Below are 16,110 nucleotides of genomic sequence, written 5' to 3'. Positions count from 1 at the left end.
TTTAATGCTTCACCAAAGGTGGGGAACGTTTCACTGTGGCAGTGTGGCAGTGTGGAATGAAGTTGAACGAAGCAGTAACAGTAGAAACGAGCAGCAAAACCACCTTCCTGGAGAATATTTCCTTTCGAAGTAACTATTTTACATTAAATAGACTTAAAAGGTGTATGTTATTATTTAATTTTTTTATAAAAATAATCATTGATTGCTTATAAGTTGATTGAAATGTGCGTCATTTGCTCCAAAAGTCCTTACAAATTAGAGATGAAAATAATCACTCTTTTCAGAGAGTTGAAACAGAGTGAAAGATTGGATTTGAATCTTTTACTCACTCTATTGAGATTCATAAAAAAAACATTTCGCATTTTAACTCACTCACTCTCTTGCGCCGACTGGCGAATCACTCTCAAATCACTCAATAAGAGTTACTCTTTTTGGATTTAAATCACTCTCGCTCTCTCTTTGGAGTCTTTCAAATCTAAATTGAGTAACAGACCGTTTGTTCACTCCTAATGAGTGACTCGAGACGCTAAAGAGTGACTCATCAGTTGGCGCAAGTGAGTGAGTGAAAACGGAAAAGAGTGAGTGAAGGATTCATAAAAACTCTTGATGCTGAATTGAGTTTTATAAATCGAATCTTCCGCGTGGCTTAATATACGACCTTCTTATGTTCGGATTACGACGAAAGGAAAACAGAAGGCCGGTCACGATCAGATTCAATCCCACAACTGTGATGCATGAAGCGAAACGCTTAGGCCGTGGCCTATACAATCCATCTAGTTCACACCAAAGCAGGAGAAAAAAACATATCATATAAATTTTTCATAATTTAATAGTCAGGCTTTCACTACCGTAAGCATCCCTACGCACGTCGTTCCCTCACTCAATCTGCATCCTTCGGTTCCACGCCGTAAGAAAAACCGGAACCAGAACCGAGGAAAAATTAGCATTTTTAATTATCATCGAAACGAACGTCTCGGTTGTTGCTCCGACGCCGAACCGGTAGCTCAAGTAAAACTTGACGACGGACCAGCACATGCATACCATGGTCGTGGTCTTTTGCAGAATGGGTTTAAGCTGATTTTCGGTGGTGGTTTTGGCTCAACCTAGTTACGGAAAGGAAATATTCATCTGAAAAATACTCTTTTTGAGCGCTGGGGTGCGGCACCGCGCCACGAAGGGTGGCAGAATTTTGCAGAGGCAGATATGCAAATCGATGTAATTATTTGGACCGCCTACCCTATAACGAGTTTCCTACATGATAAGCTATGGTAAGATCCTGACAAGCTTCAGTCATATAAAAGATTGAAGAAACATCTGTTTCAAGGACAAAACATGAAGCGTACGGATGGGTTTTTGATAAAAGTGGATTTTATATAAATTTAAATTGCGCTATAAAACGTTTTATTTCACTAAAGATTAATGTATATCCTTGACTTTGGTCGCTATTATTACCTTCGTTAGCTATTCTTCCTATTGTAAACAGCATAATCACAACTATTGAATATAGTTTCCGATATTTGTACCAAGTTTCTCTAACCAGGATGCCACCCAAAGAGAAGAAAAACACACAAACTTCACTAAAAACTTTTCGCTTTACAACAAAAAAAATCAAAAGTTTTCACTTGTCAAAAGCATCACATGGTTGCCGTCTGCATATTGGAATGTGAAAACTTTTCTCTTTTATTTGTTCTTGCTGCCATCACAAACCGTCAGCTAACGAAATTCGCCCCAGGTTACAGATTTAGGTTTTATTCGTTTCAGTTTTTACACAAATTCAAATCCAACCAAACAAAGTGACAAATAATGTTCAATTTGCTCGAATCGAATGCACAAGGAAAACAAAACGGTGACAATATGCTTGATTTTGTAAAACACGAGAGAAACTATTGATTTATTGCATCGCTTTTGTTCTGCTCTGTCACACTGCAGGACCGGTACCAAAATCGGGTCTACAGCACTGGACTATGCAGTATAAATAAGTTCTTTAAGTAGACCGAAAATGGCAGAATTGTAGGATCGTTACAACAAAGAAGAAAAGCTCTTTAAATTATATCTTTATCCCACACGCAATGTTCTGCATTGTTGTCCCGAATGGTAATGAATATTTTTAATTAATGAAATATGAAAGTTAATGAAAGTTAGCACGAACAATGCTATGGAAAATGTGATGTATTTAAGCGTTTCTTTCCATTTTCATCACGAGAGGCGTCTGTTTTCCGTTTCCATGCCGAAATGCCCATGGAAACAGAACGCTGGATGCGTAACAACGCTTAAATTAATTCCATAAAAAAAACCCATCGTCACAATCAGTTACATCATCGAGGATGGAAATCCGCCGCGCTATCACTACTGACACCATCATCATTAGCATTTCATTATCATTGTCGTCATTGTCATAATTTCATTATATCTTTTTTTTGTCTTACATGTCTTCCGTACCGAACATGCTTTCGAAGTAGCAGAAGGTGCAAAAGTAGCGTGGCGTAGACGCTTAAATTATTCTATAATTTCAAGCATATGTAACTCTCTATGTCTAGCTACATCTGTACAAGATCTACTAGTGAGTAACGCAGCGTTATTGCAGGGTTGGCATAAGAGTCAGTCAGCGTCACAGTCAGCGTTGTCTAAATTGAATTTCCAAAGCATTTGGGGTTTGTAAGCTCGGTCGTCAAACCCTGGATCTTTATTAGATTGGTGTAGTTTTAGGTACTTAAAACTAGATACGTTTGACATGAAATACCCATGGCGAATTCTTGGGAATCTGTGGGTAGTTTTTAGTGTTTTTAACTCAATGAAAACCAAACTGCAAATAGTCCAAATCATTGATCTCTAAACTCCCCAGATCTTCAATCTCTGGATTATTTTGTATCGGGCGCAGTTGAAATAGTCACTAATCGCATCTTCCTGTCTTTCTCTCTCTCTCTCTCCGATAGATTCGACTCCACCTGATCCAGTCAACGAGCTCGCTGTGCTCTTCTACGTCTCATGCCGAACGGGTCGCTGATGAGCACCTTCCTTGAGGAGTCTGAGGTCTGAGTCCGGCATCTGAGTCATTGCTGAGGTGAGTGCATTGGCGTCCTCCAGGACTCGTAGCATAGTCTAGGACTCCTAGACTCTCCTAGCAACTCCTATCAGTTTGCGATATATCGTACGATCGCAGGAGTTTGTGGAGCTCATAGTAGGCACAGCTTTCTTGAAGATACGATCCTACCAAGGAGATCGTCGCCGTCAACTGATACTCTGTTTCCAAGTCGGGTTCTATCACGGTCAGAGCCTCAGGCAAGCAGTTACTTTGTCCTCGTGGCATTGATTCTCAATCCAATTCTATCGGACTCACGCTTCAGCCCGAAGCCCTGCTAATGGATAAAACTTAAACATTGTTTGAGGCCTCTCCCAAGGAATTTGGGAATTTTGAATTCGAGTTTCCGAAGCAGGAGTACAGAGCGGGTTTGCTGGAGTAAGCGTACACCCGGTAATTCTGTTGTGAAGCGCTGTAAACAGGCAAATTAACTAGTAGTCAACTAGTCAACAAACATTAAAACCTTTCCTCAATCAGGTGGCACGTGACCTGATAGTTGGTAGCGACTTCACTCTCTGACACAAAAGGATCGGTACCAAAATCTCATCCGACAGAGCTGGATTGTCTGTCTAATGCGATAAAAATAAGTCTAGTACACTAGGTCGTTACGCCAAGATATGAAGAGGAACTCAGTCACGTACTTGATGGTCCTCTTCAATCCCAGGAAATGTCCTTCGACGTTCACCTGCGCACAGCATGATGGCAATGGCAGGCGAAGACCTGATGATAGATTTCTATGTGGGAAACGAACCGTATGGAATGCCCTTACCATTACATACACGCACGTGTAAATGGTTCACATTCCACAGTCGTTTAGTAACGGTACGGAAGTAGCTTGAAAGGAGAATGAACAAGGCAACAACAACCAAAAAAAAACAACGACACACAATCTTGACCGCTTATTATTCCTGTCGGTTTCTCGGTCCAATTTTCCGATTCAAATGTGTTCTACACGTGCGATGATGAACCACTGAGGGAAATAACGCACTTGTGACAACATTTTCTTTTGCTTCTCGTTTTAAGCATCTAATGAACGCTTTCAACATTTATACTTTCAGTGCTGCCCTTTTCTGATGACCAAACCATTCCTCAAGGTTCCACAAGCTAAAGGTAAGGAGAAATAAGATTTAACATTACATTTACCCTTTCGGCGGGTGGTTTGCTTTGTTTGCTGTAAAGTAAGCAACAGAAGCAACTAAAAACAGAAATGGTCAAAAATTGTGCTCTTTCCACTACTCTAAAGTATCAACTCAGCTAAATACAGGAACCGGCACAAAAATGACATGGGTTATGTAGTGAAATGCTTGACGGGCACGATACGAAAGTGTTAGGGAGTAAATTATGAGCAAAGTGAAATTCGTTTTAAATATACATTCTATTCGACGAAAGTACCGGATGTGGCAACGCGATGAAAAACACCTTTTAGCCGAAGATGAGCCACTTGAGATGTGGCCGACGAGTTTGCACCGAGTGGATAAAGGATGGTTTGCTTTGTTGTTTAGCATATATGCGTCCCCGGGTACGGCAGCAGCAGCTGCTTCTTGTCGGCAACGATGAAAGTGGTCTCATTGTGTGACGAAGGGTACATTAAAAGAACCGGAAGACACGCAAAACAAGGTGTTGGAAAAGCCCGCTAAGGTTGACGGTGTTTTTCGAGTGTGTGTACACCAATGGGGAAAATTTGAAAATGTGTTTCCATCGCGCTGGAAAGCGGTGAAAGAAAATGGGAAAAACGAAGAACAAAACAAAAATCGGTCGCTCCAGCAAAGCAGAAAACGATGAAAAACAGACTGATTTTGATTGAATTGCGAAAGCAAGAGAATGTAACACGGCAAGTAAGTAGAAAGCCAAGATCCGTGGTTCATCCGTGGAAAGAAAAAGGGCATTCACCAGAAATTAATTCCAAACCCAACACGAAGGAAGAGTTTTTTTTTTGTTTTGTTTTGTTATCCAACGACTTATTGGATCATGACTGTGAATTGTCGTTGTTTTTGTGGCTATCCCCAAATACCATCGGATGCTGTAAAGCTGATATGATCTGGCGTCTTAATCATTTCGTGACTTACTCTGATCCTTTAAAAGCAGAAGCTTGAGATGTGATCATTTGCTTATTTTTCCTTTTGAAAAAAAAGTGTTCGTCTACATGGTGTTTGACGTATTTTTTGTGCGAAAAAGAGTCTCCAGAGATCAAAGTCCCGATTGGTGGGAGTTCTGTGTGCAGTTTTGACTACTTCTATTTCTCGGCCAAACGAGTTCACAAAATTTGCCTTTACCCGGGATGCGTTTTTAATTCTTGTTTCTTGTACCAACGAAAGGATTTACTAATGGAGATATATCACAACTCTAAGAGACCCTTTTGAGCTGCTCGGGAGACATGTACAGAGTCTAAATCCAGAGTCCAGAGTCCAGAGTCTTCATTTTTTTCAACTTTTTTGCTTTTCATTATTGTAATACTGAAAGATGCAAGAGTCGTCTAATAGACTGGACAGTCGTCTAATAGACTGGAACTAAAGCTGGGACAAAAGTATTCTTCCAAGATGTGAAGAAACACTTAGAATCTATAATTCTTTCAATTGAACGAAAATTCCTCACTCCTTTTCCATTACTGTTTTGAGTTACTTGATGTCCTCTGACCAAATAAAGTCATTATTGGCGGTTGGTATTATTCACTAAAAACTTATGAATAGTCTCTCCTATTTCCTAGCAGAGTAGAGGATACTTCTGGTAGGAATTATTGCTTAGTAATGGGACATATGGTTGGTTCTCATCTCCTCAATTCCTCAAGCAAACATAGGTGTCTTAATGCTTGGGTTTTCCCAAGATTTCCCGGACAATAAACTGTTCACTGTGGACGATGAATATTGTAGGAATACTACTTTAATTCAGGATTTGATGGTGATTCTTGTAATTTAGTGGCAGAGTTGGGATCAATTCATGATATCTCAAGATATCCAAAATCATACAATCTCCGAAGATGATTTCTGTCTAATATTCTGTATAACTCGTAAGTTTTATGTTAAAAAAAAGTCAAATAGACGAATAGTTTTTGCGTTCACTGTATGTACAAACAAAGATACGCTGTTCCTCTTAACCAACCGCTAAGAGGATGATGAGCAATCGTACAAAAGCTTGAGGTTTTTCGCACTTATTTATCATTAGCATCACCCATTACATGTACCGTTTGACGTTCATGCATCAGTGAAGAAAAAAGGCTTACGATAATGTCACGTGTTATTCCGTTCAAAAATCAACCACCTACTTGCGAGAGCTTTTGCAAGACGCGTAGTGGAAGGTGGAGCAATTGTGACCCCTTAAGTGATTCATTCAATAATTTACTGTTTTACACTAATGTTTTTACTTATAAAATATATGAAGCTATATGTCTGTTATAATTAAATAAAGTCTTTCAAAACATTGTTGTGATCCAAAACTCTCGATTGGAGTTGTCTCGCTGAGCCATTTTCGCTCACAGACCTCATCAGGCCGATGACTATCTTTTCAGGACGATATTCACATATAATTACGCACAATACTGTTGCTAGGTAGATTTCACTTAGTCTATTTATTCACTTTTAGTTGCTAAAAACCGAAGGTGGCTCACATGCCCCAGCTTCCGCTAGGTTCGCTAGTAGCAGCGTTGAAAATATGAGTACAGCAGCAGCTGATGTAAGCTTCCACAAGTATACCGGGCATAAAAAAGGGAAAAGAAAATCACATGCGTACAGCGATCTGCCTGCCAGGACCGGGGCGAGACGAAGACGTTGATCGGCTGTCGTCTGCATAACCCCAACAGTCTTTGATTATCTGTTCGCCCGGCACACCTAACCGGGCACCGTGGTGGCTAGGACCTACCATCATCACGTTATCCTTTACCTCATCGCCCGAGGAGTGTTTGTACAGCCTGACATTCTTTCGCATGCCTTCAGAAATGCTTGTGTACCTAGCGAAAGCATATCAATCACCTTCGGTGACAAGCTGCGTGTATGCGAACGTGCTATTTATTTGCAGCGATCCCAAACATCCAGCTTTTCTCTAGCGCTCTCGTGTGTGTGTGTTTACTATGCATGTGTGAAGTGTTTGTGATACTGAGGTGTATATCAAAGCATACCCCAAAATGGACGGTGGTACGCCGAGCATCGATTAGTCGATGTGAGTGTGTGTGTGTGTGTGTGTGTGGGTGTGTGTGTGTGTGTTTTGGAATGTTTAAATTCTTGTGTTACCTCACCGGATGCAGTATGCAGACTATTGCTGTTGAAGGATACGCTCAATAATCAACCTGATGTGGAAAGAACGAACCATATCGGGGTGTGTTATTGGGAGAATACAAACAAAAAATAATTACACGTTAAAGCAAAGCATCAATGTTCCTTTTTTTTTGCACTCCGGCAATGAAATGTGACGATTTGGATGCTATCTCGTCTCGTCCAAGGTGCTTTGTGTGTGTGTGTGTACAACAACGCGCGATGGAGAAGCGAACGACCGTAACCGAAGGAAATCGTTCCACCAAGATGGCGCATATAAAAATCAAGCTAGCGCGACAATGATAGCGAACTTCAAAATTGCAAAATCGATACAAGGTTTGCAATAAAGTTGCGCTCATTTGTTCCGGTTCCGGTCGCGAGGAATGGAGGCTGAAGCATCCGTACGATAGACAGGCCAAGACATCACTGCCATGCTGCCCTTGGTCGTTCATGAACATACATATAAATTAAAAAAAAAGGAAAAAAAAACTTAAAAACAAAAATAACAATCAAATCGAAAGCACCCCTTGATGGGTAAAGAGGTGGGGGGAGGAGAACAAAAAAGTGGTACAAAGCGAAATAGCATGAATAGGCCGTTTTAGCATGAATACTTCAGTCAAAAGTGTAATATGAAAACGGTGACAACATAGGACAGTCATTTTCCGGCAAAACAGATGGAAACCTCAAGATGGTAAGAAACTTGGCTAGCAGCGCTGTTTATGGTTATTGGATGTGTGTGTGTGGAGCATTTCTTCAAAATACACCCACACAAAGTGGGTCAACGTGCCAATAGAGGCCGCATGTGTGTATAGGGTCGTGGACCCCGCCGCAAATAACGTGTCAATTTCTACGATTGTACACCGTCATGCACGCAAATAATAAAAAAGACTGGCTAACTATCGATACATAACGGTTGGAAGCCCGAAAACGTTGGAATTTGTTTTTTTTTAAATTGCCGTTAATTATTGATCGAATCTGATGGCAAAACCGTGAAGCGGGACGGGGGACGGGCCCTTTTACGTGGCCGGAAAGCATGTAATTTGAACAGACGCTGGGGTAGATTTTCGTGGGAGCGCTGGAAATAATTGAATTGATATTGGCATATATTTTTCACTCAACTTCCCACCGTATCCGATCAATCATTTCAATTAGTGCACGAGGTGGAAAAATTATGGTGGTAAATTAATCTCATCCAGCTTCCGTGAAATCGGCGGGGGATATTTTCCACCGCCCTCCCCCTGTCATTTCTGACTGGCGAAAATTATGTGGGATGTGGGATTTATTTTCAATATTTTTATTACGTGTCACGCGTTTGCCGGGCAGCGTCACGGAAGGAATACAAATATGTTGCACTTTTCATTCCAACCATCCGCTTTACACATGATTTGTGTAAATACACCAGTCTCTTCCACGGGGGAGAAGTTTGAATCGTGCGAAATAATCATACCTTCAGGAGAAAAAAAATTATCTCATCAAAGCCATTATACCCGCTCTCGGGATGCTGTTTGATGTTTAGAATTAGAGTTGCTTTTCATCGAATATAAGTTCCCCAGATTCACGTGCTGTTGTTGTTCAAAGTTCATGAATGTCCACATAGCTATCGTTTCTATTGATAGATTTCCGGGAATCCTCAAGGATTTCTGGAATATTGAAGAATCCCTTCCAATATCAGTTTTTTACATTATTATGCTTCGAGAGACAATATCCAGTCACCAATCATTGTGGTGCTCTTTATCCTTTTTTTGTGCAACAAGTTTTGTTTACTTACTTACTTACTTCGCGCTACAACCACTTAGCCTACTTAAGTCTTGGTCTGATACTGTTGGACGCCTCTTAACCGCTCTCATGACGGAACAATATCGTCTGCCAATTGTTTATCATTCTGGACGTATCAATTCCTTCCCTCAATCTAAATTTGGCTATAGCACGTTGTCGGTCTTTCAAAAAAAAAAAAAAATTGACAAGTCCTCCGATGCCGAGGCATGTCTCATTCGCTCCATTGTACTTGCACAAACACGGGGTTAAATTCTCTCGAATATTTCTTATTAATAGCAGGTTTTCGTATAACAGATTTTGGAACAAAAGCATTCCTTTTTGTACTGTGTCTAGGTAGCAACATCCTATTAGAAAACATGTCAATGACAACAAACGTTCCCATATATGCGAATGTTATGCCTGTGTTGAATGTCGCTCGAGTGTTTCGTGTGTGTGTGTCTGCACCAAAATGCTGCCGATTTCACCATTCTGCACAATGGCTGCAAGTTGCAGTACAAGAAAATGTTCCAAGTCGTTGCTAAGAACTTGAACATCTTTTAAAGGACTCTTTGCTGGTTTCGAGCAGAAACTTCTTCGCCGCTGCGACCCTTGCCTTATCCGACACGACTGATAATATTTGCTCGTACTCTTCCCCTTTTTTGTGTATACAAGCAAATTCTTGACTTTAAAGCTGAACTGTAGCACTAGCGGCGTACGTGTCTTTCTCCAAAACTAGCAGTTAAATTCGTGACTGTGCTAGACGTGGAGGATTTTCAAAGTTTTCGAAGTTTGTTAATTAGCCGAGAGACAACAGCCAAGAGGAACAATGAGAATATCATAAACAGACTACACTAGCGAAATGCGCTGATTGATCGTCACACTGCTTAAACTGTTTCTAGTCGATTAAGTATGAGATTAGGGACGTCAAGACAACTCGTCAAGTTTGCTCGAAACATGCCGGAAGTGGCGTTCACCATGGTAATACCAATAATTTGACCAATTTTTTGTCTTTTTTTTGGAAAATCGTTCAAAAAAAAGCGACACAGATTGAAATCGTAATCGCATATACTTCACATTGTGACAGACATTCAAGTGGCTTCATTGCAATAGTTAAAGGCATTGCAAAGAGTCCTTGAATGAAGGACATTGGCGTGCATAAATCACAAGTATAACCATTGCTATTCAATTAATAGCATAGTGGAGGCTATTAATGTGCTACTTTGCCGAGTTGGAAGTAAAAAAAACGGGCCCAGCAAGAACTTACGTGACTCGATTAATACCAGGAAGAACTTCTACCCAGTGAGGAAGAAATAAAAAACACACACACACCAGGACCCAAACAATCATTGCCCGAAACACTTTGCGCGGAGATATTTCAGCCATAGTTATTGTTAGGATGAAGGAGACACACACAACAAAAAAGAAACATCCAAAAACTGAAACGGCCGCTTTTTCACTACCTTTATTTGCGGTGATAATAGGGCGAAGGGATCAAAATAAATGGGATTGTATTGAGCATGACAACGATATAAGGAAAATCAGAAGCGGAAATGAAGGAATTTGATAGAAAAATGGTTTAGACCGGTCGCTTCGTATCTCCTTATCGGGCCAGGATAAACCGAACTCGCCGGACACATGTGAACGTAAGTAAAACAAATATAGATGGCAAAAGGCTACACAGTCGAAGCAGAGATTCTCCGTTGGCAGGTGGTAGTACACTGTAGACAGTTTCTTCCCGCCCAAGCTGAACTTACCGTGTGTGTTTGCTTGTTGTTTATTCTACTCCTTCTTCACGCAAGAGCCACTCGCATTTCTGTGACGATAATTTGATTCTGGGTGATGTATCTCCGAAAAACGGTCAAATTGGCATGCAATGTATTGATTTTCGTGTGTAACACTACGCAGAGTAGTATATTTTTTTTCGCTATAATCTTGCCGTTTAGATGTTTCGTTATTGCTATAAAAAATTCATAACTTCTTGTCAAGTTTTATTTTGCTATAAAAATGTATTTTTTATTTTTTTTTTATTCTCAAAAATTTGCCAAGCCATCTGGATTTGACGAATAATTATATTTTCTACACTTGTTGTGTGTTAATTTTCAACTATTCCATAGTGTCCTTTTGAAGCAAGAGTACATAGGTTGGCGAAAATAAATCGCATACATTACGAATATTATAGAAGCAAACGCAATTCTGATGGTGATTGTGAGGCCTAGCTTGCCGTATTTTATCGGGAATAATGTTGCTCTTCATATCCTTTCAGGTCGATGTGTTATACAAATGTGTTTTTTGGTGGACACGAAAGCAAAATGGTGGCCAAAAACCATCCCGGCCGAGCCTTTTCGCCAGGTTTGCCATACCCTAAGGTGTGCCCCAGGTAGCAGTTCGTCTTTCGGTCACATTAAAGAATTTGTTGGCCAGAACAAATGGTCTCGTGGGGGTTTACTGCTATTCGTGAGCAGGGAGAACAATCGACTCGCCACATCCTTGAAGCGAAAGGAAGCTATCGCCACCTCACCCAGGATGAAAAACAAAAATAGGTTACCGGTTGTCTGCGGGACCTGAATTTCGTATTCACGTATACCTTGCACCTTATATAGTCTAACGCACACACAAACACCTACACAAAAGAAAGAAAAGGAAAAAAAGCACCCTTATAGTCTATGTATGCACGCAACCCACAAGGAAGTCGTCCTTGTGATGGGTACTTCTTCGCTAGCGGCGACAGCATCCGCGTGAAATGAGGCGTTTTTTTATTATGTAGCACTCACACACACACACAAACGGACACGCTCCCACCGGCAGACACACAGAAAAAAGCCCTTCGTTTCCTGGGATAGTGTAATTAATCTTCAGCGAGATGAACGAGTATGAATTAAATTTATTGCCTTTCATAAATCTTCGTAGCATATACTCGCACAGGTCGCCAATTCGCTTTTCGTAACCCCTAGGCAGAGGAGGTCATAGATTGGCGAATAGAACAAAACAGCTGTAAAAGAATAAAATTTAGAAATGAAGGTATTAGGTAGGTGAGTTACCTTAAAGATACTAGTTTTTATTTCCATTTAGTTTGTTTCTTTCTTTCTTTCGATAGATTTAAAAGAGAATGAATTGGAATTTTTCTTTAAAAAAACTTTTAAATGTATACTAAACATTAAACTTATATCTTCCTACTTTGCTTGCTTTAAGCTAACTTAATGAATTAAACTTTTGGAAACATATTTCTAACTTTATGTGAAATAGCTTATTTGGGAGACGTTGAAGTACATATAATACACAAATATTTAGGTTTTAGTCTATAACGCTCCTGAAAGGTAATATATGACAAGATAGGCATGAATATGACATATTGCAAGTTAAATGTTATAGACATAATAAGCCTAGTATGCTAGTATTACTAAAGACAATCGTGAAAAATCTGACAGAGAATTCTCATCCAAGGAATCGTTAACGCCATCGAAGGTTTATCGCGAGTAGAAAATCAATCGATTATTTTCGAAGTTTTGAGTTGTGGAACAGTAATTATTGAGTTATTGATAATAGTTCGAGATTCTTTTCTGTTGGACGAATGGAATGAAAAAGATGAAGAATTATTTCCTCTTCGTCTGATGTACTCATACTATCGATCACCAATAGTAAAAGCTAAAGACGTCCCAGTGAGTGTTCTCTTGCTGTTGAAGAATTGTTTTTGAAGGCTTTCACCAGACGATCATGAGGAAATTTATGAAAGGAAAGAGATAGAATATGCTTTAATTTTTATCCTACTCACTCAAACAATGCATTCAAAATTCAGAATTTTGGAATTTCAATGCACTTTGTGTAACAAAACGTAACGCTGATAGTAACCATCCCCATCCAGTGTTACATAATAGTTGAATGATCCCTAAGTGAGGAGTGGAACTTTGGAATCGCGCTCAAGAGGTCAAGTATACAGGTACAGCAGCACTCTCAGATTGGATTTCAATCGCTTTTCGTCTTATACATACGGTGCGTACTTACAGCTGTCCATCAAGTAGGTTGTTGATACAGTTTAAACAGGTTTATAGCCCCTTTATCAGTTTATTTAAGCAAACATTGCGTGAACCCCCGGGTTACAATTGAGTTATCGATCTAATCAGCTCATTGCTAAGCCCCCTTGCTTATAACTTGGCCCGCGTATGCTCAGCACCGGCCAACTCTCGCAGCTCGCGACGCAGCACCTTTCCGCTAAGGTTCTTGGGGATAGCGTCAATGAAGCGAACTCCACCATGTAGTCGCTTTGCTGCCGACGCTCTATCAAACACAAACTTCACTATCTCTTGTTCGGTGATGGCAGCACCGGCATCATCTGGTTGGCGTACAACGAAGGCAAACGGGAGTTCGCCCGCTGCCTCGTCCGGTACACCGATGACGGCCGCATCAAGTATAGCCGGATGAGTCAGCAGCACTGCCTCAATTTCTGCGGGAGGCACTTGGTAACCTTTGTACTTGATCAGCTCCTTCAGTCGATCGACAACGAAAAATTCCCCCTCATTGTCGTAGTAGCCAACATCACCCGAGTGTAGCCAACCGTCTTGGTCGATCGTGTGCCGTGTTGCCTGGTCATTTCCAATGTATCCCTTCATGACCTGTGTGCCACGGAAGCACAGCTCTCCACGTTCATTCGGGCCAAGGCTTCGGCCTGTGTTTGGATCGATGATCTTTACCTGTGTCCCAATCTGGACCCATCCAACGCTGCCCGGTTTGTGATCGTCTCCGCTCTGGATAAGGGTAGCTAGCGTAAGCTCACTCATACCATAACCCTGCCGAACGTGCGCTATGTGGGGCAATCGTCGCAAGAGTAGCTGCTCCGTCTCACGCGAAAGTGGAGCAGCACCGCAGATGATTGTTTGCACACTGCTCAGATCATAGCTTTCGATGAGCGGATGCTTCGCTAGAAACAGCACAATCGGTGGCACCGTCAGCAGGGTATTACAGCGATAAGTTTCAATACAACCAAGGTAAAGAAAGTCCTCAAACTTGGGCAACGAAACCATGCGCTCCTTAATGCACAGCACATTAATGAGGCTTAGACAACCAAATGCGTGAAACCAGGGCAACACACACAGCACCACCATTGGATCCTGCACTTCCGTTAGAGACGATGATTCCCTGTGGAGCGATAGACGAAAACGAGAAGATGAGAGTAGTTTAGGAGGAGTTAATATACCGGACACCTTCAGTATGCCCTTCCATGTCATTTAATGAAGACACAGAAAGAAAAATACCTACTCTGTCAGTGCTACGCTCGCCATCACGTTCGCCTGTGTCAGTTGAACACCCTTGGGCAATCCCGTCGTACCAGACGAGCACATGATCAATGCTACGTGCTCATACACATTCGTAGGTGGAATATCAAAAGCAAGTGGATTAACAAACGAAACTGGAGCAAGAAAATGTTCCATCAGTGTGTAAGGTACACTAGTGGACGCATTTTCACAAAGATTCTCATCACCGAAGAGTACCAATTTTTCGACAAAGCTACGACACTGGTTCGCAGCTGCAACTATCCGATCAGCAGCAAAGGATGACAGAAATACGACCCTTGGTCGTGACAAATTAAAAGCGTGCACGAACTCACCTGGAAAACAACATTCAAATAAATTAATTTCTGTTGAAGTTGAAGTTGAGGAGTGACTGATGATGGACGTACGCTCGGTATAGGTAAGGTTGATAGGAGCTACGGTGGCACCAAGCAGAAATGATCCGATCAGTACGGTTGGGAATTCAAGGCGATTTTCGGATACTAGACCAATTACGTCACCGCTTCGTATGCTAACTTCCCGCCGTAAACACTCAGCAACTCGTGCTCCCTGCTCCAGCAACTCCATGTACGTAGCTTCCGTTCCATAGACACCATCGATCTACAACGGAGGAATGTTGAGCATTAGTGATCCACCATTTAAAAAGCCTAAACTATTTCCGCAACAACCCACCAATGCTATATCCGTGCCGTTCTGCAACAGCTTACGCCGTACGAACGTCCCCAACGATGCACAACCTGCAGTAATATCGGATTTATGCGGCGGACCGCTTACGATAAATTGACTCTCCTTGCTCGACATACTGCGTAACGTTCCGGTGCTTGCAAGAGACTGTACCGAAGGGAAACAATGCTCACACCTGTTAACCTGCTGGAGCTATCGCGATTTTGTGCCTGACGACAGCACTCCCCTATCAGATGCGGTCGCTATCAAATGCACCCGGTGCGCGATGACAAACTGAATCAATCGATTAGCAATCCTATCCAACTTAAGCCCACGACGTAACTGGTCCAAATGCGTGCACAAAGCTGCTCCTATGCTGCATTGCTTCAAGCCAAAAGTTTATCACACAAAGGTGTTGCTAAAAATGCTTTGATCTGCTTTTGCTATTATCGCCAAAAAGTGACCTTCAGTGCTTACTTAGTGGTCTTATTATTTCTTTTTATTTTACGCAAAAAAAATATCGTAAAATATTTCGCAAAAAAACGTTACAGTATTACGGGACAGTAGCTGCTCCCTCGACAAAACTATTTCCAAAACCCATTCAAACAATTATTTTGGAAACTTCACATATTTTGTCTTTGAATTTGGATAAATATTCCCATAAATTCATCTATTTTTCAGTAAAAAAAAGTATCATTAGCATAAATTTTAATAATCGCCATCGTAGCCAACTCACCCTTTATGTTTCAATAGATGTAAACATCTGTTACATAGGTCAACAACCTTTTGTATGGACACCATTCACTTTGAATGGCTTTCACGTGTAAAGCTCTGGTTCATGCGTAACGCCATCTGTGCAGCGTGATGTAAGCTTTGTGAAAGCACGTGCAACTTTTGTGGTATACAAAGTTCAATGCAAGCTTTAAGCGTGCCCGTACTTTTTAAAATCAAATCAAAATTTGACAGATTTACATGTTTTTACATAACTGTCATTTTGTAGGCTGTTAAGAGTTACGACATTTTTATTGGAAAATTGTCAAATTGTTAGGCTTCTCATTGTGGAACTCCCGGCAATGAGAAGGCAGACTCA

At 41.1% G+C, this 16,110-nt stretch overlaps 2 protein-coding genes across 2 annotated transcripts in view; one reads left to right on the top strand and one right to left on the bottom strand.

Annotated features, from left to right (window-relative positions):
- Positions 1-16,110, top strand: part of LOC125768360 (uncharacterized) — a 74,772-nt gene that overhangs the window by 36,699 nt on the left and 21,963 nt on the right. Inside the window, exons 2-3 of the mRNA XM_049435910.1 lie at positions 2,934-3,061; positions 4,138-4,189. The gene's annotated coding sequence lies outside the window, so the exon portion shown is untranslated. The remainder of the gene's footprint in view (positions 1-2,933; positions 3,062-4,137; positions 4,190-16,110) is intronic.
- Positions 12,858-15,693, bottom strand: LOC125768347 (luciferin 4-monooxygenase-like). The gene is made up of 4 exons (XM_049435861.1): positions 15,030-15,693; positions 14,747-14,957; positions 14,326-14,674; positions 12,858-14,205 (listed from the first exon to the last, which is right to left on the bottom strand). The coding sequence occupies exons 1-4, from the start codon at positions 15,156-15,158 to the stop codon at positions 13,215-13,217; spliced, it is 1,680 nt and encodes a 559-aa protein (XP_049291818.1). The 5' UTR covers positions 15,159-15,693; the 3' UTR covers positions 12,858-13,214.

Source organism: Anopheles funestus, chromosome X (assembly GCF_943734845.2).
Source record: "Anopheles funestus chromosome X, idAnoFuneDA-416_04, whole genome shotgun sequence".
Classification (NCBI taxonomy): Eukaryota; Metazoa; Arthropoda; class Insecta; order Diptera; family Culicidae; genus Anopheles; species Anopheles funestus.
The sequence above is the reverse complement of the archived record's forward strand: the minus strand, read 5'-3'. Positions and strand labels throughout refer to the sequence as shown.

Bases quoted from the DNA above. Each gene is read 5' to 3' on its own strand.
- LOC125768347 (XM_049435861.1), bottom strand. From the start codon at position 15,158: ATGTCGAGCAAGGAGAGTCAATTTATCGTAAGCGGTCCGCCGCATAAA. The intron at 14,958-15,029 runs GTGGGTTGTTGC...CCTCCGTTGTAG, and splicing joins ACGGCACGGATATAGCATTG to ATCGATGGTGTCTATGGAAC. The intron at 14,206-14,325 runs GTAGGTATTTTT...ATCGCTCCACAG, and splicing joins GCGAGCGTAGCACTGACAGA to GGAATCATCGTCTCTAACGG.